This window comes from Protopterus annectens, chromosome 4.part0 (genome assembly GCF_019279795.1).
Source record: "Protopterus annectens isolate FY-2018-M chromosome 4.part0, PAN1.0, whole genome shotgun sequence".
Taxonomy (NCBI): domain Eukaryota; kingdom Metazoa; phylum Chordata; order Ceratodontiformes; family Protopteridae; genus Protopterus; species Protopterus annectens.
The window spans coordinates 92,452,749-92,479,035 of record NC_056733.1 but is presented as its reverse complement, the minus strand read 5'-3'; the positions used below and the strand labels follow the sequence as shown (position 1 = coordinate 92,479,035).

The 26,287-nt window shown below is 40.6% G+C and overlaps 1 protein-coding gene across 1 annotated transcript in view; it reads right to left on the bottom strand.

Moving 5' to 3' along the window:
* Positions 1–26,287, bottom strand: part of RAB40B (RAB40B, member RAS oncogene family) — an 868,249-nt gene that overhangs the window by 226,092 nt on the left and 615,870 nt on the right. Inside the window, exon 3 of the mRNA XM_044068125.1 lies at positions 21,581–21,641. Coding sequence (XP_043924060.1) covers positions 21,581–21,641 — 61 coding nt within the window. The remainder of the gene's footprint in view (positions 1–21,580; positions 21,642–26,287) is intronic.

The following is a 26,287-nucleotide window of genomic DNA, read 5'->3' as shown; positions in this document are numbered from 1 at the left end:
CACACAGAAACCACAAAGGAAATAAAAGAAAAATGGGTGCGTCCTTATGGAAAATGGAAAATGAAAAACAAAGGGCTCTCTTGCAACTGGGCCTGCCTGCAGACAACCTTCCCTTCCAGTATAAATCAACAGAAAGCAGTCTTCCATGACAAATATTTCAATTCAGCAGTAGCTGCAGGCTCAAAAGGTTGTAGAGTAGGATTTCCAACACAGGAAGCAGATCCCAAGCAGGAGACGGGGCTCTGCTTATTCTTAGGGTCTTTCCCTAAGTGAAACAAACTGAAAGAACAATGCGAAAACAAAAGCAGGAAACAAGGAGGTCACTTGAGATAGTGAAATTGCAAAATGATAGTTTATGGAAGAAGAGAAAAGTAACACTTAGAGAAATAAGAATTCAAAGAAAGAGCCCTCTCCAAATTCAAATCTGCTCCATCATAAAATGCTCTTCTCTGTACTCAAAAAAATCTCTTTTCCATTTCTACACTCTCTCCCTCTAGTACTAGGCCTTTTCCTAATTGTCACATTTTTTAAAACTTGTTTGACTGTGACCTACCATGCACGCTGACAGACACAGAGAGAAGAGTGAGATGCTGAGATGATGACACATCACAGAGATGAGCAGGATGCCGTTCTTCGATGGTAAATCAGAGGAATCTTTTGTTACAAAGGCCATGGAAGACTCCTTAGAAGTGGGTAAGTGGGGTGTTGCGCCAATCATCCTTTGGCTATCCTTCTCATCCTTTAGGTGGCCTGTCTGAGAAGAGGCACCTTTGGAAAGAAGAGAACAAAGAGGTAATAGTTTTGAAAAGAGATAGATCCAAAGTTTTTCCAGAGCAAGAGGTTTCCAAGTGCCAAACTGAAAAGCTGTGTGCAATAACAGTGCAGCTGTTGTGACCTGAGTGTTTCTGCGTCTGTAGGATCTATGTCTGGTGAGGAGTTCAACACTGACAATTTCTTTCTCTTCCATAGATGTTAATCAGTTTCAGTAGGGGATCCATGAATCTGCTGCTTGTAATACATCTGAGGGAGTTGGAGTGCTGTGGCAGTCACCTGCCTGAAAGTCAGTTGTCAGCTTAGCATGATTGAATGTGTTAAGATTGTGTTGCTGCATGTTCCCAGTGAATGTGTTGTCCCTTGCTTGTTGTTGTGCCATGACAGAACAGTTGTGTTGTCTGTCAGAATAACCACCTGCCGCAACATCACTGCAAACTCATGATCTATGTTCATCAGTAACTCTGGCACTCCTATCTGTTTATATGTAGATGCTGTAGAGATGCTCCCCACTGTCTTGTAGATGCTGTGTCCTTAAAATCACTCCCCAAAGCTGTGTCACAGGGCATCTGGCAGATTCAAAATCCTGACCTGACCTCTGGCCGGGTCTGAGAAGAGTCCCTTGTTTACTGTTTTTCTGGAGTCACCAACAAATTCCACTTGAATTCCTGAGCATTTTGAATGACAGTGCTGTGTCCTCAGCAGTGCTGTGTCCATTGCCAGTTTGAGATACCATTGCAGCTTCCTGCATTAATTTTTTTGGCATTGGGAAGCAGAAGAGAAGGACTGATGAATGAGTCTATGGAGTGAATGACAGAAGGACTGTCCTTGCACGGACTGATGACTGAGTTGAGCAGTTTAAAAGGACAGACTGACTTGTTTGTTTGTGTTAAAAGAGTTAAAAACATGTCTGTGGAGGGTCTCACACACCCAGAAGCTTTGTGTCTTGAGAGAGGTGCTAGAACATACTATTATTGCTTCTGAGATAGAATACCATCTTAACGCTTAGCTTTCATGAGCCAGTCCCTAGGCAGAAGTAGGTGTTTTGAAGCTTTGAAGCAGAATCAGGCAGTCCCAGCTAAGGATAAAATAGGAATATGCTTGAAATGACCAAGTAAGTATAAATGCCAAGAACTTTGCAGCATCTCTGGGTATGATAGATAAGCCAAAGGGCAATGCAGAATACTATGGGTGAAGTATCCAGTCCACCGGGATCACAACATCTTTGATTAGCCCTATTATCTCATGAAGATAAATGCCAGCAGAGAGATCTTGTTTACATCCAGTGTGATCCTGCCAGCAGAGAGTAACAGTTGCTGTAACGTCCACACATTTGACTTTTGAGAATGTCAGATACCAGTTGAGGATAGAATCTCCAACAAAATTTCCACGGCTCCTGCTTTCCCCTGGTACTATGGGGAGAAAACAAAAAATCTCCCTTTGAAGACCCAGGGCTTGGGAGGAGGAGGCTGAATAGCCCCTATGAGGAGTAACTAGAAACTTTAGCAGCGACATTGTGGAGATGGATCTGGGATCATCTTTGATGCTGCCTTTGAAAGGGGGCATTTCTGTAGTCAAAAATCCTGAATTTGAAAGGGATATCCTGTCACCCATCACTGGCAAGGATTTTCGAGTGATTCAAGAGCGAAAAGGAGAGAATGAACTCCCTGCTAGGAGCCAGGACTGAAAGTCCACTGGCAGCTGAAAAGGCTGAGGACTGACCCTGCAGAGAAAGGAAGCTACTGACCCTCCCCTCCAAGTGTCTGTAGCTACCTACGAGGATTGAGGCCTGCTCCACAGGCTTGAGCCCTGCCCCTACACCGAGGGCTCCTAAACCTCTAGACAACACCATATAACAGTCTTATGTGTCACAGTTAGCAGGCCAATTTCTACTAAACTTCTTGAACAGGCCTGCAAAACTTATCTTTTGTCTCCTGGATCTTTAAAACTAAATCCAATCCAAATTTTGGTCTGCTTCTGAGGTAACAAAAACAATACATCAGACTGTAAAGGGCATGACAAATCTAGATCCCACATACTCAGCTCGAGAAAATGAAAAGAACATTATGCTTACCCACAAGAAACAGCTGAACAGCATCACACCACATTGGAAAAGAATACAACATCATCAAAAGCACTGCAAAGAATGCTTACACACTTGTTCCAGACACATGAACCAAATCCAGCGGAATTATTCACTCAATACCAGCATCCACAGAAAGCATCCACCAGCTCATATGGTTGTGATTCAAACTAATATACTTTACTCAACTCACTATCATTGACGATCTTACTTTTCTCCTGTGGTAGAAACAAATTATATTATCTTAGCTACCCTACCTTAACAACACCCTTCTTTATGAGGGTCAGGAGATTTTTTACGGTTTCAAGCTTTAACCTGGGACTTGGGCACCCTGACTCATAGTTCGAGGGGCTGGGAAGGGCACACAAAAAGGCAAGACCTTGGGCACCCCTCTCAGCAAGGAGAGTAACCGGAGCAGGAAACAAGGAATCAGGGGTTCAGAAAGCAGGAGGGGCTCTGACAAGAATACCTCCTTCAAAGACAAGAGGAAGGAGTAAGGGCCTATGCTGTCAGAAAAGTCTTGGATTCCCATTCCAGTTTCTGGAGTCAGAGTAAAAATCCTCCGGGCCTGAAAAGAAGTCCCAGGAGGGTGAAGACACTCTTCAAAAACTCAGGAGGACTGTCTGAGTGAAGGAATCATCCAACTCAGAATCAGAACTCTGATCAGGAAACTCTGGCAACTCCTGTTTCACCTAGAAGTTCTTATCAGGTGCCCACTGTTCAAACATATCAAATACTATCCTACTCTCCTTCCACCCTAGCTCTGCCATTACAGCTAATCAGGCCGAAAACTAATCAGAGGGAAGAGAGCTGAACCAAGCCTCACAGAAGCCCTGCTTGGGCTTCTAAGGGAAGAACTAGAAGCCTTCCCCTACCTTAAGCTAACCTACCAAAGAGAGGAGACTCAGAGGCCCTAACCTCCTGAGAAGAACAGCCTGTGACAGACTCCTGAAAACCCTGCTAGCAGTAACTACTTCACCTGGAAGGCTACCCTGAGAACAGGAGCATCACCCTAGTACTCCCTGTGAGACTTCCTATCCACCTCTAACTCAGGACCTCTGTCTAAGAGCCTTCTTATCGGGCCGACTCCTCCTCACCCCTAGATCCCCTCAGATTCGTCACATGCCTTCTTGCATGAAGCAGGCGAAGGAGCACAAATCAGGGCGCCAACAATAACAGTTCCCAAGTTAAACCAAACACCAACAGCGCCTCCAACAGCCCCCAACTGCTTGTTAAATCTAGCACAAATCCGGCAACGGTATCTACTTTACTTCAGGCCCGGCAAACTTTTACACAATGTATGTTAAAAAATATAAGATAAACCCAAAAACAAGAAACTTGCTTATCACCAAAATGTTCATCCAATTATCTGACCTCCGAAAAAAAAAAATGTTCCAAAACGAAATACTTAACCAACTCATGTTCTGCACATCGGTTCGGTTTGAGAAAAGGCCCCGCGAACCAGCACCGGTCACTGCATTAGTACAACTCGGTATTGGCGACGGGAAAGACTGCGAAAAAACGTCAGAGGAATCTCGTGTAGTGATCTTAACAGTGTATGTTTGCTTATGTCTTAAGTGATGACTTAAAAAAAAAGTGGTGGTTTAAAAAAAAAGCCGAGGCAGGGTCTAGCAATGACTGATGTTGAACACAGCTCTCATGCACCAACTCAGTTGCCATCCACTATACACTAAATCGCTGTGATGCCAGCAGCCCATGTTCAGTTCAGGTAGCAAATCCAGAATTGGTACAAGCCAGCCCATGCAAGGGAGCCAACACAATGGGTGTAACTCCTGGGACAGGCCATGATAATGGCTCCCTAAAGGAAGGGATCACAGGTCAGCACAGCACAACAGCAAGCAAATGAAAGCATGTGCATGTACATATATGACACATGTAAAGAACAGCAAAGAATTAAATTCATGCAAATGACCAAACTTTAAAAGAGTGGGCACTATATGTGCCTAGGAAGAATCTTCAGCAGTGGTATATGATGATAATGGTGCAATATCATAATGCAAACTTCATCATTTATACTTGAAAATCAGTAAACTTCAACTTATTTTCATATCAAATGACCTTCTTATATAAAAAATGTTGTCACTAACAAAATACAAGTATATAACATGAAACATCCCTTTCTAACTGCAGCAACCACAGTCCAGTACAAACTTTTTTTTAAATACTCTTAAAATCAGTAATGAAGTTAAATTCAACAATTCAGCATCAACATTTTTCCAGCTTGTACAATCTTAAATACCAGTGCCTTGCACTGATTCAATTTAATTTTGAACTTGAAATTTGAGGTAAATTTGGAGTTCTAGGCCAAGGACAACTACAAGGCATTCTTTAGCTATGTCCAGAACCTCAAAGGAAATACACAATTGTGTGAAGAGCTCATTGTTAACGGAGCCACCTATAGTGAGCAAAAAATGGTGGCAAGTCTGACATAGTCAATGTTTTGGATTGATAGGTCAGTGAGTTACTATATGAAAGAGCAAATGGATGACAAGGAATGAAGCTGAACAGATTATGTCAAAGGAAGATATTCTGGAACTTTCTGTATAATGCCCACAACAAACAGACAATAAAGAATGTGCCTTCAGTTCAGAAGAAAAAGGTCTAAGGGAAGAGTTGTTTGATTTAACAGAGACAGATATACATATTAATACCGATGAAAGAAATAGATTACAGAAAATCGATAAGACACAAAATGCTAGAAGTCTGATAAAACAAATGATCACAGTAATCAAGACTATTAACAGAAATGCATATAATATAACAAAAATAAACAGATTATTTTTTTTTCTGTGCAGCTAAATTAATAACAGATAAAGTCATACCACAAAAATACAGGACATTAAGGGAAAGGAAGGGAAGAAATCAAATGCCATCATGGAAGTATCAAATAGAGAAAACCATGAAGCAATTAAGACAAGAAGTGTCACTGTTAGAAGAGTATTGAAGAGGGAACAGATCAACAAAACACTTATAAAGATAGACGTGATAAAAGCAGTGAGCAGTATTACAACAGTCCAGGATCTATCATACTCTATTGCAAATAATAAACTAAAGATATCAGCACAGGCAGGAAAACTTAAAAGCTATGCATGTAAATCTTCTTCTTTCGGCTTTTCCCGGTTAGGGGTCGCCACAGCAGATCACCTGTCCACTCATGATTGGCAGTGGAGTTTTACTGTGCCGAGTTGCCAGCCCGGTGCCCAACCTTCAACAGAAGGCACACACACACACACACACACACACACACACACACACACACACACACACACACACACACACACACACACCTAGGGCCAATTTAGAGTGTCCAATCCACCTACAGCATGTCTTTGGGATGTGGGAGGAAGCCGGAGCACCCGGAGGAAACCCACGTGGCTACAGGGAGGACATGCAGACTCTGCACAGAAGGCACCCCAGACGAGGATCGAACTGGAGAAACTCTTGCTGTGAGGTGACAATGCTAACTGCTGCACCACCGCAGCCACCCATGCATGCAAATATACAGGAAAAGTACAAAATAAGCAATTCATTAATGACTCAAAAAAATTAATAGAAACACCACCAAAAAGAGTGAAGATTCTGTGGAACACAACAAAGATGCTGAATGGACAGAAGAAGTAAAAGAAGCAGTAAGAAATTCAAATATACAGGACATGAAATGGTTTGAAGTAACGGTCAGAGAAATTGAAGCTAAATTAATGCAACCTCCTAAATGGAAAATCCCAGGCCCAGACGCAGTACCTAACTTCTGGCTAAAAGTATTAACATCTTTACATGAAGATTTAACTCTGAGTAAGAACTACTTATGCGCACCCCAAACAGGCACCAACCTAGTTAACAACAGGGAAAATTATATTTCTCCATAAGAGTGAACCTGCAAGCTATCCTAAAAACTATACATACCAATAACTTGCCTTCAGACAATGTATAAACTATATACTAGAAATGATGCTGACAGAGTTTATAGTCATTTAGAAGAAAACTCAATCATGGCATTAGAACAAATGGGTAACAAAAGAAAGTCATATGGAACAAAGGATCATTTGTTGTTAAATAAAGTCATAATGGAGAATTGTAAAAATGGGAAGAATCTAAGTATGGCATGGATCAATTACAAAAAAAGCACATGACAGCATCCCACATTCATGGATAAAGGACTGGTTACAGATGTACAAGATACACCCTACATTGATCAATTACATTACTGTGACCATGAAACAGTGGCAAACCACACTGAAGCTAAGCCACGAGAAAGGACAAATTATTATCCTAGGGATTACAATTCAAAGTGGGATACTGCAGGGTGACTCTTTGTCAACGCTTCTCTTTTATCTTGCCCTTAATCCATTAAGCTGTTTACTTAACAGATTAGGTTATGATTACAGTTTGGCACCCAGACAACAACAAAGTGTAAAGATTTCTCATCTTTTTGTGGATGGTTTAAAACTGTATAATATATCAGACGAGGAAGTGAAAGCACAACTGGAAGTGGTCAAAACTTTCTCAGAAGATACAATAATGTAATTTGGTCTTGATAAATGTGCAAACTCTACATTTAAAGCAGGAAAACTGCAGCACCAAGAAAATACCTGACTGGGACAGGAATGTAATATAAAAGAATTTAAGCAGGAGGGAGTGCATATATATTTGGGAACCGATGAAGGATTAACAATAAAACATAAACAAATGCAAACAAAACTCAGTAAAGAATATTTCAGAAGACTAAAATTAATACTGAAAACAGCCCTGACATCTAGGAACAAAGTCCAAGCTATAAACCAATTTGTTCTTCTTGTTCTAACTTACAGTTTTGGGGTGACTGGCCCCCAAAGGTATTGGATCAGCTGAACAGAAAAACACTTCACGCTTATCAAATGACATATAAAAATTAGTGTATACCAAGATTATATATTCCTTGTTATGAAGGAGGTATGGGTCTCCTCGAAATTGATTACATGTACAGATTTGGAATTGTAGGACTGCATACTGCTGACCTCACCAGATCCAAACATAGTGAAAGCTTTGAAACATGAAGAGAACAAATTTAAGATGACTTCCCTGCTTAGTTTGGCAGAAGCATATCAATGTCAAGCAGGAATGGAAACCAAACCAGAAATAGGGAAAAAACAGACAGCAACTGAATATTCTAAAAAGCAAATCAAAGAATATAATAAGAAGGATCAGATGTGAAGACAAGAAGTGGAAAAGGCATAAATATAGTTGGAAGTACAGAAAACTCCTCTTAACAAACTCATGTTGATCAGGATCTAACTCAGGAATGGTTAAGGAGAAGGGAATTTAAACCAAAAGATGAAAGGTTAATATTAGGGCCCAGGGCAGTGACTTATGTACATGTTAGTTTACAAAATCCACCAAACATGTGGGAGAAACAGATAAATGCAGGTTCTGTAAAACAGAACTGGAAACAGTTGCACATCTTGTTGCTGGGTGTGATACACTAATGGCAGAGGGCCTGTATACTGAAAGGCATAATAATATGGCTACATTGTAGCACTGGGGATTGTGAACACATTACAGTATTGAAGTAGCTGAGTAGCATTAGAAACGTTGAGTCACAAAGCATTATTGACAATGATAAAGTTTATATCACATGGGATTACCCATTACCAACAGTTAAAAAAAAGATGTGAGAAAACCAGACATAGTAGCCCATGAAAAGAAGACAAAAGTAGCCCTGGTCATTGAAATTGCTACCAGTGATTACAGTGTCTTACACACAGAGAGACACAGTCATAAAATAACAAGATTTGCAGGCATAAAAAAGGGCAATGTGGAGGAAGGATCCCCAGACAGTTTCAATAGTAGTAGCAGCAGCAATGGGTTTTACAAAAAAGAATTCAGTCTTATTACATATGCTACCAATAAATGTAACTCCATATGAATTGCAAAAAGAGATGCTATGAAGAGCACTTTTGGCCAACATCAAAGACTGAAACAAAACTAACTTCACAAACTTTAATCATATTTTGACTTAGGAATGGGGTCCATTTCTATCATGGTATTAGAAACCCAAAAGACTTGGAGAAATTAAACTGTGAGAAGCCAGAACATATATAAAATCTACTAGCAGAAAAAATCCATTCTGACTTTACCCCTCTCCCCCTCAGCCTCCCCTCAAGAAATACCATCAAATATAACTCCCACTACTATCACTAGAAAACAGATCCTCAACGCTGTGCCTAAGGTCAAGAATACTGCATCAAAGGGCCCAGAGAACATCCTAGGATGCCTTCTAAATAGCATGAAACATGATCTATGTAATTGCTAGTTAACCACAGCCTCCAAGCAGGCTTTGTGCCCAACAAATGGAGAACAGTAACAGTAAACCCCCCCCCTGCATAAAGGTACGCCATATACAGACCTGTAAGTCTCACTAGTGTCAAAGGATCAATAATAACACAGAAAACCTCCAGACACTGGACCCAACCCAATCTGGCTTCCTCAAGGGCATTCATACCTATTCAACTTGATGGACTTCTTTGAGAAGGTCATCAAAGCAATGGATGAGGGCAAAACAGTTCACACGGCCTATCATGACCTGGCTAACATATCTGACACAACACCTCATTCAGGCATTGTTGATAAACTTAAGAGGTTAGGTATATACCCTTATGTCACACTGGATACCAAGGCTCACAGACAGAACCCAAGAAGTGGGAGAGTCCATCTCTACAAAGAGGCCAGTAACAAGCAGAGCCTCTCAGGGATCAGTCTTGGGACTGTTCCTCTTTGGCATTTACTTTTCTGAAGTCAAGGTCAATGTCAAGGGCCTCTGGTTGATCAAATCTGCATAAGATTGCAAATTAGGAGCAGTTATAAAATCCCCCACCGACATTAATGTTCTCTAGAAAAAACTGACACAGACAAATAACTTGTCAGAGCCATGGACTAAAACTAAATGCCATTTAATGGGCAACAGTATCCTTTGGGAAGTCATCCACCCCTGGTAACTATTATACTGACAACACAGCCCTAAGAGTTAACCCAGTAGTCAAGGACTTGAGAACGCACATAGACAGCAATCCAGGATTTGACCATCACGTCTACAGTAGTGAGGAAATCATTCTATACTGGCCAACTTATAAACAAACGTATGTCATCTAGGTCCAAGGAAGTCATTGTTCCACTGTGTTCAGCATTCATCACACCTACCATTGAGTACAATGAGTACAATACCACCTTTGGTATGTACCTAAACAGGCACATCCAACAACTGGAACATCCAGATAGGTTCCTCACTAAAAGAATATAGGGAGTATGTAACATGTCTTATGCAGACCGCCTCAAAGCCCTATCCCTGTACTCTGTGTCCTGCAAACTGTTGAGGGAAGTTCTAGGCCTGGCATACAAGGCCCCACACTGATGGATCTTTTGCATATCTGCAAAAAACAAACAGCATCAGAATTATCCACTCTAAAGACTTAACCCTTGTCTGTGATATAAACAGGACCTGATGCTGAGACAGATTTTTATCTCTAAACTACCCCCTCTCTGGAACAGGTTCCCCATTCATGTGAAGTAGAGTTCCTCCCTAACCCAATTCAAATGTAACAGGAAATGCATCACTGGTTTGGCACCTATGCCTCTAATGGACACAGGCAACCTATAAATTGTTCATCTCCTAGGCCCCTGGTTGTTAAAATTTAATTTCCCAAACCCCTGCTTACACTTATCAAGGGTACCAGAACCTGTCAGAGATATGGGATGCATGGCAAGGCTTAAAAAGGTCCTAGATGTTGTTTGCCTGGTACACACCTATGAACCTATGTACTACCAGACATATGACTTCTCTGACTGGCCAGCACATTCTAGGATGGTAATGGCAACCAGTGGAACATCCTTATATACAATAAAACAGTATAAATTTTTAAAAGAAAAAGAAATACAGAATGAATAACTTCTTGCATCCGTTATTTAGTGCTGTCACACCTGTTTGTTTTTAATGTTTTCAGTTCTTAATGTCCTCTCTGTCACTGCTTTCTAGGAAGCTGTAGTAAGCAGGTACTTAAAACTACCATAATAAGCCAAATGACTCTTACGATTCGGCAAAATGATTCCACTGCCTGCATCACAGTTCATTTGTGATCTGCTAAAAAAGTACCACTGTTGGGTACACAACTTCACCCTTCAGCCATTTGGCAGTACTGCCTACCATTATGCAGTTCAGAAACACAGCTGAGGCAACAGATAGATTTAAGTGAATAAAGAGCTGAAAATTTAAGGACAGGTCATACACACGTATGTCTATACACATAAATACATACATACATATAGATACAGATATAATTCATCACCATTCTGCTTTAAGGCAGTGTTACATTAACAACAAATTAACCCCTAAATTTTCCACTTTCAATGTCTGTCTGAGCTACTTACAATGGGCCCCCTTACGGGTTACACTAACAGCAACTTAAACTGTAACCACCATGCTACATTCCTGCAGTAGTGCTCCTCAGAGCTGCCAGCATCTTGCCTTAATGATCACATGCAGCATCATCCATCTTTCTGACTGTAATATACATCACATGAATAATTAACTGGCACCTGAAGCTTGGCTTGTTTAGCAACAGGCCTGACAGCAAACATTTTATTCAGTCCATGGCAGCACATTAACAGCTTATCCAGATGTTTAAGAAATACAAATCTGACCACAGAAACATTTCTGATCTCTTAAAAGCACCCTACCAGAAGGCAAGTAAAATCTGCTAGCATTTATGACATTTCTGATTTCTCTTCCATGGAAAGAATTTCACGAATAAGGAATGGAACAACTTAAACAATGTTCAGATATGCTGACATCCAAAACTTTTTCAGTTCCAACCTTTCTAAAAAATTCACATTAATTTTAATGAGTGAGTGTTTAATAGGTAGCACTAACCTCTGGAAAATCACATAATTCAGACCCCAAACCAAGGGTCTTACCACTGGTTAATGTTTCGACAAGCATGCTAGACAGTGTTTAAAAACTACATCACCCACTCCAGAGACTACTCCTGTCAAAACAAACTGCAGTTTCCATTTAAGCTAGCTGCTCTTTCTTTCCACTAAGCAGCTATATACTTTATTAAAATAAGCAAAACTGAACAGCTAAAAAGAAACAGAAGGAAAAATCATCAATGCCTTCAATAACTGTGAAGACGAAACTTAGGGTACAACAGTTTCACAACTTAATGTTTAGAAGTCAGTGACGCAAAACATTGCATACTTGTTTGTTATAGTCTATGAATATGAGTTATAAAGTATGATTCATACAGTGTGTTTTTCACTATACAAAATGCTAGCTGCGTACTATGCCAGGCTGTCGTGGTCCAGAGGCTGCAAACATCCTTTGCAACACTAACTAGATTTTTCCAGCTTTGCAGATTGCCCACACATGTGGCAGTCCAGTTTCCATAAAGAGTGATACTGGGTTGAACACAGGGTTGTATACACATACACATACACACACACACACACACACACACACACACACACACACACACACACACACACACACACACACACACTCTGTGAAAGAGAATGGTTTTGATATGTGCAGCATGCATCCTGCTGACATCACCACTTTCAGATCCCTGACCCACCAGCAGGGGGTGTTCTGTTCCATCACACCTGCCACAAACATAAAATAGGAACTGAAGTTATGGAGTACCTGCAAAGTGAAGGATTCAGTGTAGAACATGTAATTCATAAAGCACCACAACAGGATAGAGTAATGGACATCCAAATTAAGGGGGAAGGGAAGCAACTGGTCAGGTGCCATGGCCCATATGAAGATATTTTGGAGGCTTCCACAGGAAACCAGTATAAACATTCACTTGAAGCTGAACAACAAGGGAAGAAACAGGAAACTGTGTAAACTCTGACACAGTCAATGTTGAGAAGTGATAGGCCAGTGAGTTCCCATATGACAGAGCAATGGATGGCACAGGATGAAATTGAAGAGAATGTGCCACAGGAAGACGCAAAAAAACTTTCTATAGAATGCCCACAGGAAATGGAAAACAAAAAAATGTGCCCTCAGTTTTAGAAGAAAATGAGCTAAGAGAAGAGTTGCTTGATTTAATATAGATAAATAGACATATTAAGATTAATGAATGAAATAGACTGCAGAAGGTCAATAAAACTCAAAAAGTCAGAAGTTTTGTAAAACAAATGAACACAGTAACACAAGAACACACTGAAGTGAGGGATAGGAAGGGAAGAAATCGAATACCATCATGGAAGTATCGAACAGAGAACACTATAAAGCAATCATGACAAGAAATGCCACTGTTAGAAGACTCTAGAAGAGGGAACACATAAATAAAAATACTTAGAAAGATAGATGTGACAAAACAATCCTCAGTATTAGAACAGATTAGGATCTATCATGCACTAGAGCAAATAAACTAAAAATCTCAGCACAGGTGGAAAAACTTAGAAGATATGCAGATAAATATAGAAGAAAAACTACAAAATAAGCATGTTTTTAATGACCCAAAAAAAAGGTTTATAGAGAATTGGCAAACAAGGTAAAAGGAGTTGAAAGACCACCAAAAAAACAAGAAATAGATATATTTTGGAGAAGTATTTATGAAGATCCTGTGGAACATAACAAAGATGCTAAATATATAGAAGTAAAGGAAAAAATAAGAAGTTTAAAGGTACATGATATGAAATGGGATGAAATAACAGCAAGAGTGATTAAATAAAGTTAAGAAAAGCCTCTGATTGCAAAACTCTAGGCCAAGATGCAGTACCCAGCTTCTAGTTAAAAGTACTAACATCTCTACATGAAGATTTAGCCATGAGTAAGAACTATTTATATGCACACCCCGAACAGACACCAACCTGGCTAAAGTACAGTGGTGTACACTTACCATAAATGTAGATGTTCGAGTGTATTCACTGTTGCAGTCATTACATTTGGGTAATCTGCTGGCAGGTTGCTCTCAGTCGGCCTGAATTCCAAAGTCTTGGGTCTTGCATCGGTTGCTGTCTACTCTTCCATGACGTCAGGTCATCAGGGGTATAAAACATACAGCCAACGCCATTTTTTTTAGTTTTTCTTCCCCCGATGTCAGGTGCCCCCAAAAAGGTAGCAAAAATATATATATATATCTATATATACATGCATCAATATAAACTTTACCTTCATCTACAAGCAAATACACTGCATAGGTTGTAGAAGATAGAGAAGAAAAGATAAACTCCAGAATGACAGGGGGATGGCAGGAGGGTAACCTGGACTGCAACAGTGAATACACTCGAACATCTACATTTATGGTAAGTGTACACAACTGTACTATGTTCTTCATGTTTCACTGTTGCAGTCATTACATTTGGGTAGAATCCCAAAGCTATGGTTGGGAGGCTGGAGCTAAACAGCATTAGGTACAGCTATAAGGCCCTGCAGCACTGCAGTGGCAAAGCCTGCCCTGGACTCAGAGTAGAGAGGCAAATGATAATGCTTTGTAAAGGTGTGAACAGAACTCCAAGTAGCAGCCTCTAGAATGTCTTTGGTTGGTACTCCTCTGAGAAAGGCTGCTGAAGTAGCTGCAGCTCTGGTGGAATGAGACCTAATGCCCTTGGTCACAGGTTTACCATGGTGTAAGTAGCAGAAACGGATGCAGTGGCTTATCCACTTTGAAATTATCTGCTTTGAAATAGCCTTTCCTTGTGATCCTGCTGCATATGACACTAGTAATTGCTCAGTTTTTCTTAGAGCTTTAGTCCTGCTCAAGTAGGATCTTAGCTGTCTGTGTACATCCAGGGAATGCAGAATTCTCTCCCCTTTGTTCTGCGGATTTGGATAAAAAGTTGGCAGGTGAATTGTTTGGTTAAGAGCCACACTGGAAACCACCTTAGGCATAAAAGTAGGATTTGTTCTCAGAGCCACCCTGTCTGGGTAAAATATGATAAAAGGCTCTACAATCATGAGGGCCTGTAGCTCTGAAACTCTTCTTGCTGAAGTAATTGCTAGTAGCAGAACTGTTTTCCATAACAAGAACTTTATATCAGCGGTAGCAGCTGGTTCAAATGGTGGCAGGGTGAGCTTTTCCAACACATAATTGAGGTCCCATGCAGGTAATGGTGATCTTCTAGGAGGCCTTAAATTTTTGGCTCCTCTAAGATATTGCTTTAGTAAAGGATGAGAAAAGATTGGTGACTCTATATTGTAATGAGCCGAAATGGCAGAAGCATGGACTTTGATTGATGAGAAAGATAGGCCTTTGTCAAGCATCTCAGTTAAGTATTGCAATATCTGAGGAATATTAGGTTTTGCTGTATCCGTTCCTTGTGCTTGATTCCAAGCACAGAATCTCTTCCATTTGTCAGCATAAGATTTTCTAGTACTAGGCCTTCTGGCTTCCAAAATGACATCCATAACAGCTTTACTGAGAGGTGTTGTTTGCATAACTACATGATCAGCCAGGCTGCCAGGTTCAATGTCTGTAGTTGGTTGTGCAGGATGTGATTGTTTTGCTGGGACAGTAGTTGAGGTCTTTGAGGTAAGGTCCAAGCTGGGTATTGAGACAAGTTACTTAGGACTGGGTACCAGTACTGGCAGGGCCAGTCCGGGGCAATTAGTATCATCTTTGGTTTCTCTTGTCTGACTTTTAGGAGGACCTTGGGGAGAAGAGGCTGAGGAGGAAAGGTGTAAACTGATAGGTTTTTCCAACTGAAGGATAGGGCCTCCACTTTCCATGCTTGTCTGTGATAAGTCCTTGTACAGAATCTTTTCAATTGATAATTTTGAGGAGGGCAAATAGATCTATGTCTGGGCTCTCCCATTTCTCTGTTATCATGCTGAAGACTTGTGGATTTAGTTTCCACTCGTGAGGATCCATAAGGTTTCTGCTTAAATCATCTGCCAGTTAATTTTGTTTTCCTGGCAGGAATTGAGCTTGAAGATGTATTTGGTAGGTCAAAGCTGTGTCCCACAGTGCCATGGCTAATCTGCAAAAGGGGTATGAGTGTGTGCCTCCTTGCTTGTTTATATACCACATGACTGTGGTGTTGTCCGTCTTTATCAGTAGTTGTCCTGGATGAAGTAAGTCCTTGAAGGCTGTTAGGGCATTTTAAACAGCTAGCATCTCTTTCTGGTTGATATGCAGATGCATTTGTTTTGGGGTCCATATGCCCTAAATGCATCTTCCTGCCATGTGGGCCCCCCAGGCATAATCCGATGCATCTGTTGTTAAGGTTTGGCTGGCAGGGTGGAGAGTGAAGGCCCGTCCCATGTTTTGGCGACATGCCTTCGCCCACCATAGAAACTCCTGTTGTAGGCAGGGTATGAGAGGAATCATTGCTTCCAGACTGTGAGAATGTTGACTCCATAAACTTTTCAAGTACCATTGAAGTTTCCTCATATGCAGTCTTGCATATGGAATCAGTAGGATGCAGGATGCCATGAAGCCCAGAGCCTGTAGAATTTGTCTTGCAGATAACTGGGTCTTTGTTGCCATCAGTTTGAAGTAAGTAGTCAGTTGCCTTTGCTTGTCTGGCGTGAGGTAAGCCATCTGGGCAGTTGTATTCAAGCTTGCACCCAGGAATGTTATCTTTTGAGAGGGTACCAGTTGTGATTTCTTTTCGTTTATTGTGTAACCTAGGCATCTTAGAAGCCTTTTCACAAATGCCAGGTGTCGAAGAAGAATGCTCTTGTTCTCTGCTTGAATGAGACAATCGTCTAAGTAAGGATATATGTGTATACTTCTTTGTCTGCAAAATGCAATTACTGGTGCCAGGCACTTTGTAAAGACCCTGGGCGCAGTAGATAAGCCAAAGGGCAGTGCAGAGAATTGGTAATGCATTAAGCCAGCCTTGAATCTGAGGTATCGTCTGCATGACTGTCTTATCGGGACATGCAGATATGCCTCTTTTAGGTCTAATGTCACCAGCCAAGCATTCTTGCCCAGCATGGGCAGAAGCTGCAGCAAAGTCAGCATTTTGAATTTTGGAATGTCCAGGTATGTGTTCAAAATCGATAAATCCAGTATTGGCCACCAGGCCTTGTCCTTTCTGGGTACCAAGAACAGTCTTGAGTAAAAACCTTGTCCTCTTTCCTGTTCTGGTACTGGCTGAATGGCCCCCATATCCATGAGGGACGTAACCTGTTTCTGTGCCTCTGCCCATTGATTTTTTGGCAGATCTGGCCAACCATTTGCCATTGGCAGAGTGTGGAAATGGAATCTGTATCCCTGTGATACTATGTTTAGTACCCACTTGTCCTGGGTTATTAACTGCCAAATTTGAGCAAAAAGTGCTAACTTTCACCCTATGGGTGCTGCCAAAAGATAAGTGCTTGGAGTAGGCAGAGGGAAGTCATTGAGATTGTTTTCTGTAGGTTTGTGCCTTATCTCCTCCAGATTTGGAGGTAGAAGCGCCCCATTGCTTTGACCTGTATGAATCTTGCGCCTGGTATCTGGAACCCTTAGGGCATCTGGATTTGCCCCTTTGAGCTCTGTCTGACACGGGAAAGGATCAATTTTTTTGTAGGCAAGTGTCTACTGAATCTAGGTGGCTGCACTTGTAAGAAGTCTTTAACAGTTTGCATAGACTTAGCTTTGTCTTCCATTTTCTTTAAAACCTCTTCTGTATTAATACCAAACAGAGAATCATGCTGTAAAGCTGCATCTAGCAATTTAGCTTTAACATGATCAGGCAAATTCTGTTCCTTTAATCAGGCATGCCTCCTAATCACAGATCCAGTAACTGTGGCCCTGCAGGAGGCCTCTAAGGAGTCAAAACCACATTGCAAAGTATGCTTTCCAACCTGTTCAGCTGCATGCAAAAATTCCTGCAATTCTTTATTTTCTGCACATTCTGAAATCAGCATAATTTTCTGTTTCAACAATCCCATAACATGTTGTTGGTACTTAAGCATATGAAATTGACAGTTTAAGGCCCTGATTGCCAAGGTTGCAGAAGTATAAACCATTTTTCCCCATCTGTCTAGTGCCCTTGAATCTCTGTCAGAGGGGGTAGGATTTTTTGCTGTTGAGGCCTTAACTCCCTTTGGACCCTGTGAAATAGTTTCAGGATCAGCAGCAGGGTTTCTAAATAAAAATTTATGTGAGACAGAGACCCTGTAATATCTGTCAGGCTTACTGGGAGCCGGAGGTAAGGAGTCAGGGGTCAAGCTTGACTCCGAAAACACATCACCCACAATGTCTAAAACAGGGGGAATGGCTAAAGGACTGTGCTGAGGGGAAGAAGGAAATCCCTGAGCCTCTTTTTTGATTCTGAGAAGTCTTGACTCTCCTAGTGAAAATGCTCCCTCAAAGTATGCAAGGTTTCTCCAAATGAATAATCCTCAGGAGGAGATGCAGATGGTATAGACTCCTCTGCATCAGAATCCTCATAGGGAGGAATAGATAATTCCTGATCAGAAGAGGAATCAGAAGAAATAGAAACCTGATCTGAAGATTCATAGTCAGTGTCTTGCCTAGGCCTCTTATCTGGAGGGGGATGGGTACCCCTGATCACGGTAATGAGGTCTTCAGCCATTTTGATCATCTGTTTTTTAGGCATAGAGGCCTGTGCACGTGGCTCATGCGTCATTTTTTTAGTTTTAGAAGTTGCTTTTGTCTTTGGTTTTGCAGATGTGGTCGGTTTGATATAAAAATGTTGAGGTCTAAATACACCTTCAGAAGCCGGTACCTGCTCAGCGGCTCTGGACCCATCCGAGGGAGATACATCCGTCGGTCCAATACCTTGAGTACCTTGCAGCATGCCGGACTCCACGTGGGTGTCGGTAGAGGTCTGCGACCCGAAGGTAGCAGGTATCAGGGGCTGCGAAAGCGCCTCACTGAGTACCGGTGACTGGCGTAGGAGAAGCTTTGTTGTCGGTTTTGGATCTTGACTGCCTGTCTCTGACCTTTTCTTTGTGCTTTTTATGTATCCGGTAGTCGGATTGCTATCCAACAACATTTCTGGGTAGTTAAATCTGATTCCAAAATACTTTGATGCAAAAATATACTGAAGCTTAATAGTGCGTTGGTTAAATCTAGCACAAAACCGACAGCCAGGCACGTTATGATCAGGGCCTAGGCAAGGAATACAGTATAAATGGAAATCCTTATGAGGTATTTGCTTCCCACAAGTAATACAATTATTAACTTTTTCTGATATCGGTAAGGAGCAAGAAAAAAAGTTTCCCCAATGGGGTACTTAGCTTTAGTGAAGACTTCGGTTCTGAAACTTAAACTCGAAAATTTCAGTAGTCGGCCGACCGGCACTTGCAAAATGCTTCTGCTTCGGGCACTGTGCGGCAAGAAAGACTAAAGAAAATGGCGTCGGCTGCATGTTTTATATCCCTGACGACCTGACGTCATGGAAGAGAAGACAGCAATCGACGCAGGACCAAAGACTTTGGAATTCAGGCCGACTAAGGGCAAAATGCCAGCAGATTACCCTAATGTAATGATTGCAATAGTGAAACACGAAGAACATCAACAGAAAAAACAATGTTCCTACTTAATAGCCAACCTGCAAGCAACCCTAATAACTACAGACCAATAACTTGCCCTCCATCGACATTTAAACTATACACTGGAAGTGATGCCTACAGAGTTTATAGTCATTTAAAAGAAAACTCAATTATGGCAAAAGAACAAAAGGGCAATCAAAGAAAGTCATATGGAACAAAGGATCATTTGTTGTTAAATAAAGTCATAGTGGAGAACTGTAAAAAGGGGAGGAATCTAATTATGACATGGATTACTACAAAAAAGCATTTGATAGTATTCCACATTCATGGATAAAAGAGTGCTTAAAAATGTGTAAGATACACCCTACACTGATCAATTACATTATAGTGACCATGAAACTGTAGCAGACCACTTTGCAATTAAGCCATGATAAAGGACAAATTATTATCCCAGGGATAAAATTTCAAAGGAGGTTATTCCAGGGTGACTCTGTCACATTGTTATTCTGTCTTGCCTTTAACCCATTAAGCTGACTACTTAACAGCTTAGGCCATGGCTACAATTTGACTCCTAGAAAACTACAAAGTGTAAAGACTTCTCATCTTCTCTTTGTCAATGATTTAAAACTGTAATGAGGAACTGAAAGCACAACTGCAAGTTGTCAAAACTTTTCAGATGAAATAAGAATGTCATTTGGTCTTGATAAATGTGCATAGGCAACCTTTACAGCAGGAAAACTACAGCACCATGAAAATATCAGTTTGGGACAAAAATGTGACATAAAAGAACTGGGAACTGATGAAGGATCAACAATAAACATGAACAAATGCGAATGAAACTTAGTAAGGAACACTTTAGAAGACTTAAATTAATCCTGAAAACAGCGCTGACAGCTAGAAACAAAATTCAAGCTATAAACCAATTTGCTCTTCGTGTCCTAACGTAACAGTTTTGGAGTGATTTATTTGCCCCAAAATCTGTTGGATAGATTAGACAGAAAAACAAGAAGGATGCTTCATGCTTACCAAATGATTTATAAAAATCAGTGCATACCAAGATTATATACTCCCCCTTCCGAAGCAAGGATGGGACTCCTTAAAACTGATTACATTTATAGATCTGCAACCGTGGGCACATCTGCTGATCTCACAAAACCCAAACGTAGCGAAAGTTTTGAAACATAAGGAGAATAAATCTAAGATGGTTTCTCTGCTTAGTCTAGCAGAAGCATATCGGCATCAAGCAGGAATGGAAATCAAACCAGAAGTAGATAAAAATCAGTCTGCAACTGAATATGCCAAAAACAAAAGAAAGAATATATGGTGAAGGACTAGATGAGAAGGCAAGAAATGTGGAAAATGCATAAATATAGTTGCAAATATAGAAAACTTCTGGAAGAGCCTCATGTTGACCAGGATCGAACGCAGGAATGGTTAAGGGGAGGCGAATTTAAACCAAGAGATGAAAGGCTAATACTAGAGTCCGAAGATAGTTGGCTACATACATGTTGGTTTTCAAAGTCCATTGAACATGTGGGAGAAATGTTAGGTTTTGTAAAAGAGAATTGGAAACAGTTGCTCACCTCGTTTCTGGCTGTGACATACTAATGGCAGAAGGACTGTATACTGAAAGGCATAATAATGTGACAAGACTGTTGTACTGGCGATTGTGCAAACATTATGGTATTGAACTGGCTGAAAAACACTGGAAACATGAGCCACGAAGCATCATAGAAAATGATGAATTCTACATCACATGGGATAGATAACTCATTACCAATATAGATGCTAGAAAACCAGATATAGTGGTCCATGAAAAGAAGACAAAAGTAGCATTGATCATTAAAATCACCACACTCGGTGACTACAGTGTCTTGCGTGCAGAAAAAGTCATAAAATACCAGGATTTGCAGGCAGAAACGAGAGCAATGTGGAAGAAAGACACCCAGACAGTTCCAATAGTAGGAGCAACAGGTTTTATAAAAAAGAATCTACAACTGTATTTATATATGTTACCAATACAGTAACCCTGTACGAACTGCAGAAGGAGTCATTAATGGGAACACTGCGGCTGCTGCAAAGAGCATTTCTGACTGATATCAAAGATTGAGACAATAATAATTTTATGAACTTTATTCATACTTTGACTTAGGAATGGGGTCCATTCCTGTCATGGTATTAGAAACCCAAAAGACGTGGAGAAATTAAAAAAGAAATGAGCTCGACAACAGCACTACTACAACCACACTGGCTGTTTGTGAAATGACACTTACCTGTGCACCCCTGGAGTAGGATCGGAAAATTGTGCAGAATCTCCCCTGTCCTGATGTGTCCCTAAACAAATAAAGAAAAAAAGCAGCCTATCAGAGATACACATATGCTCATTAAGGCATTTCTATTTACAGTTAACTTCTGAAAGAACATAAATAAAGTGCATAACTGTATTAATGACATATATACTGCATACCTAAATCATTTTTTTTCATATACAATGCATTAGAACTCAGCCTGCAGTAAAGCAAACAAAACAGTATGATAAGCTCATCGCTTCAGTTATGACCTAAAATGAATGAATGTAAACAAAATGGAATGTCTGTAGAACACTGCAGCCATGTTTCACCTCCTATATGACATAGCAAAATCTGCCTGTAGTAAGGTAGGAGAGTGGAACGGGGAGTTCCAAGGCAGATGACCAAACCTCTTCAAAAACAAAACATTTTTTTGTCACCCTATGTCCTTTAAAACCTCAGGATGGCAATCACAATCTCCTGGCTTGCAAGTTTGCAACTGCACTGTATCCTCCACACACTTCAGAGGAGTTATGTCCTTTGTGATTCTTTGCTCTTACCACATGTACTGGAAAGAAGGATCACATAGCCTCAGCAGTGTTCCCCCTTGGCATCATCACATAATGAGCTGATGTCACGCATGATATGATGGCTGCATATCCAATACTTAGACAGTGAGCAGCTGCCAGGTGACTGTTCTGGTCTCCAAAGCAGAGTCAGATCATGGTCAAATGTGGCCCTAGGCAGTGTAGTGGACCAGCCTCCCCTCCCCGCAACCATTCCAGTGTCCCATTACTTGGCTGCCACTCCCCAACTACCATAAACACTTTTCAAACCTTTGAGTGTGCATACACTGCATAATATTTTTTTCTTTACTTTTACAATGAATATAGATTTGGATTTGATTTAAAACTTTTATTTAAAATGTTGTAGTACAAACACTGATACAGGTGGTCACTTACTAAGCAAAACAGAACAGGCTGACATAAGAAACAGACTTGAAATGAGTAACATTAAACTACTCTTCCCCTGAAGTCCACATTCATTGAAAATGCATCTGGCCAGTGGCAGATTAAGTATACCCTGGGCCCCGAGCTGTTTTCAAACCATGGGCACCCTGCACACATTTTTAGGAACATGCATAAAATGCAATGCATGTGTTCTTTGATTCAACTTCCTGATTATTAAAGTTCTAGTTTAATACAGCAACACTTCTTAGAGTGCATGTTAAATTTGTAGTGTTGAACATTTTTTTCCAGTATGCAATCAAATAATGTATGAACCAGTAATGACAAAAGTACCAAATTCAGAACATTTCAACCATAAAATGGCACTGACACTGCTGCAATTATAATCTACCAATATCCATAGTCAATAATTACAGCCACTTTATCGACTATGTACATATCACATGGCTGACTGTGATAAAATGGCTAAAGTATTTCAGTTTGCTTTACACAAATGCACACTAGTCTTGCAAAGGCAGCCCAGTGACTTTTTAGCTTTATCAGCTGAGCAGTGTCAGTCATTTACATCTAAAGGCATCTCCAAACTTAACAAATATAGCTAAACCCTTGACTACATCCTTCACAGATGTCTGTGTAAAAACAAATGAAGACTACTATTACTAATGATAACGATGACCAAATTCACATATTTCAAATGCTTCACAGACAGGCACACATACGCATACGTCTTGCACAGCCAGATTAAAGACTTGTTTAAAATGACCAGATGATAAGAGCAGATGGTAAATTTCACCAGCAGAGAGCCCCCCACACCCACCAGCAGTTAAAGTTACTTTGTTGACTGTATATATTGTAATGAAGAAATAAATGCATTTACTTTACCGGTAGATTTGGATGAACTGTATGTAGCTGTATGAATGGAACTGTATGGAGATCACTAGAATCATACTATAAGATCCAGCCATGTGCAACACAGTTTAAACTTGAAAAATATTTATGACAGCATAAGAAATATTAACCACCTGATAAAATATGCTATGCTAATATGCACAATCTCTGCAGAAGTACAAGTCAACCGAATGATCCCGCAGTAAAGAAAACTATTATTAATTCAGGTGTTGCTGATGGCAAACAACTTTGCATTTCAGTGCATCATCAGCAAATGTTGTGCCTGCTACCCTTGAAGAATACATTGCTTACGTTGCTAACCATTTCAAATGTCAAATATGGAAACTGAATGGCCGAATGTCTGAACTCGCACATATCAAGTCTGAGATGTCATTTCACTGAATATTCCTTTTTCTCTGAGATGTGTCAATCTCAGAGTTGGTTATGCATAAGTCTGGGGTGTGGGGGGCTTGCCACATGGAGTGCAATGGGGGCTCACCCCACACAAAAAGAAGTTTAAAGGAGAACTTCTTCTTCTTCTTTCGGCTTTTTCCCGGTTAGGGGTCACCACAGCGGATCACCTGTCTGCTCATGACTGGCAGTGGAGTTTTACAGTGTCGATTTGCCAGCCTGGCGCCCAACCTTCCACAGAAGGCACACACACACTCGCACTCACACCTAGGGCCAATTTAGAGTGTCCAATCCACCTACAGCATGTCTTTACGATTTTCAAAATTCGCTCTTCTGTGCTTTCAGTCTTTTTTTTTTTCAGCATTTTGAGTGCCAACATTTCAATACTGAACCATCTATGTTATGTTAAAAAATGGTGTGCTGGTGATGCTGCCATAACATTTCCTGAATTACATCAGCTATGCAATAGGGAATGTCTGGCAAACAACGACAACAGGTTCATAGGTACTAGGCATGCAGTCCTGGAGAACATTAAAGAGACTATCCCAAATTCCCAATTGCTCCAAAGCACTGTGCAAATTACTTAACCAAACTATGACACAGAGTAGGTAAATGAAGGTAGAAAGATTCAAACCCCAAAACCCTGGCACAGGAAGCAGCAAATTAACAAGTCAGAGCTTTAGTCCTCTGTGCTAACTGCTAGAGTAACAAGTTTTTAAGTAAATGCAGAAATCCTTTACAATCCAGTCTTGTACAGAAAACGGTATTATAGTAGCATGCAACAAGAACTACACAATTAAGCTGATTATCAGATGGTTTGGATCATCACTCCAAATAATGCAGTCTGTATGGTCTGGCAAATGCCAGTCCCTTTACAGTTGCTGCAGGCTGTAAAGAAGGTACTGTTTGTTTGTGTCTTTCGGCTTTTCCCGGTTAAGGGTCGCCACAGCGGAACTCCGGTCTGCTAATGATTGGCAGTAGATTTTTACGTACCGAGTTGCCAGCTCTGACGCACAACCTTCAACGAAGGTATGCCCATTCACGCATGTCTCCACACCAGGGTTACCAGACGTCCCTATTTGTGCGGGACTGTCCCGAGATCAGCAGCCTGATCCCGAGTCCCGCCCTGCCGGTTTAAATCCCGGCCAGTCTCTGTTTTTTTTTTTTTTTTTGATTGGCCCGTATACCTGGCATACAGGCCAATCAAAAATCGCTAAACACGGAGCTACTTGTGTTGAATGTGGAACTGCAATGCATTAAACACTAGAAGCTCCGTGTTTAGTGCAGAGCTACTGTTGTGGAACTCTGTTCCGCATCAAAGACCTATTATTTTTTTTTTTTTGCTCTTCACTTGCCGTGAAAGACTTTTTTTTTTTGTCGTCCCTACCTGTCTGGTTGGAAATCTGGCAACCCTGCTCCACACAGAAGACGCTCTAGCTGAGAAAAGAAGGTACTGTAAAAATATAAATGCAACATGTTTCGACTATATTACACAACCGATGCTTATTAATGAATTGATTGATTTTTAGTGCAATGAACAACTACAGACAATATAAATGTTTTAGCAGCTTCTGTTAAATAGCCCACAAGTTATGCAAAAAGCTGAAATATTACTATATATAACATGCAGTTTTCTGGTGGGGGAGAAGCTTACTTACTGCATATAACATGCTGTTTTATGGTGTGGGAGAAGCTTACATGTTTACAGGACACCCACATCTCATTTTTGACCTCCCTATGTCTTCTCTGTTATCAAGAATAGCTATCCCCTGATATTATTCAGTACAAGTCTGACCTACTTGAGTGGCTAATAGTGCCGTACTGTTGCAGCACACACCTCCAGAGTCAACAGCACACAACTCCAGAGTCAACAGAGCAGGAGTCTGGACAAAAGGGGCCCTATTCAGATAAAGAACCAGACCCCTGCCAGCCATAACAATATGCCATTACTTGGTGCTCTCTTTTCCCAGTTACCACACATACTGTTTAAACCCATTTGTGTACATACTGTTTTTCTAATTTACTTTTTACAATTATCACATATATTTGGATTTGTTTTAAAACTGCTACTATAAATTTTACACAAAAATACTGACGGACATTTTTAAACAAAACAAAACACTCACACTGAAATAGTCTTAGCATGAGAAACAGTGAACTTCTCTTCCCTTGAAACTCACATTTGATGAAAAATGCATTTAGCAACCAAACTACAAGAGATGTGCTGGGATTCATACTTATATAAGATATAATGAAGCACTAATTTGTGTCTGTCAAGGAAAAAAGAATTCAAAAGATAAATGTATAATGTATTTGCTAACAGCCTGTGACACCCCACTGGGCATGCGAAGTCTGAAACTCAAATAGTCGTTATTTTGTAACTTCAATCTTTAATGATTTGCCACTAATTTTCCAGAAAACCACA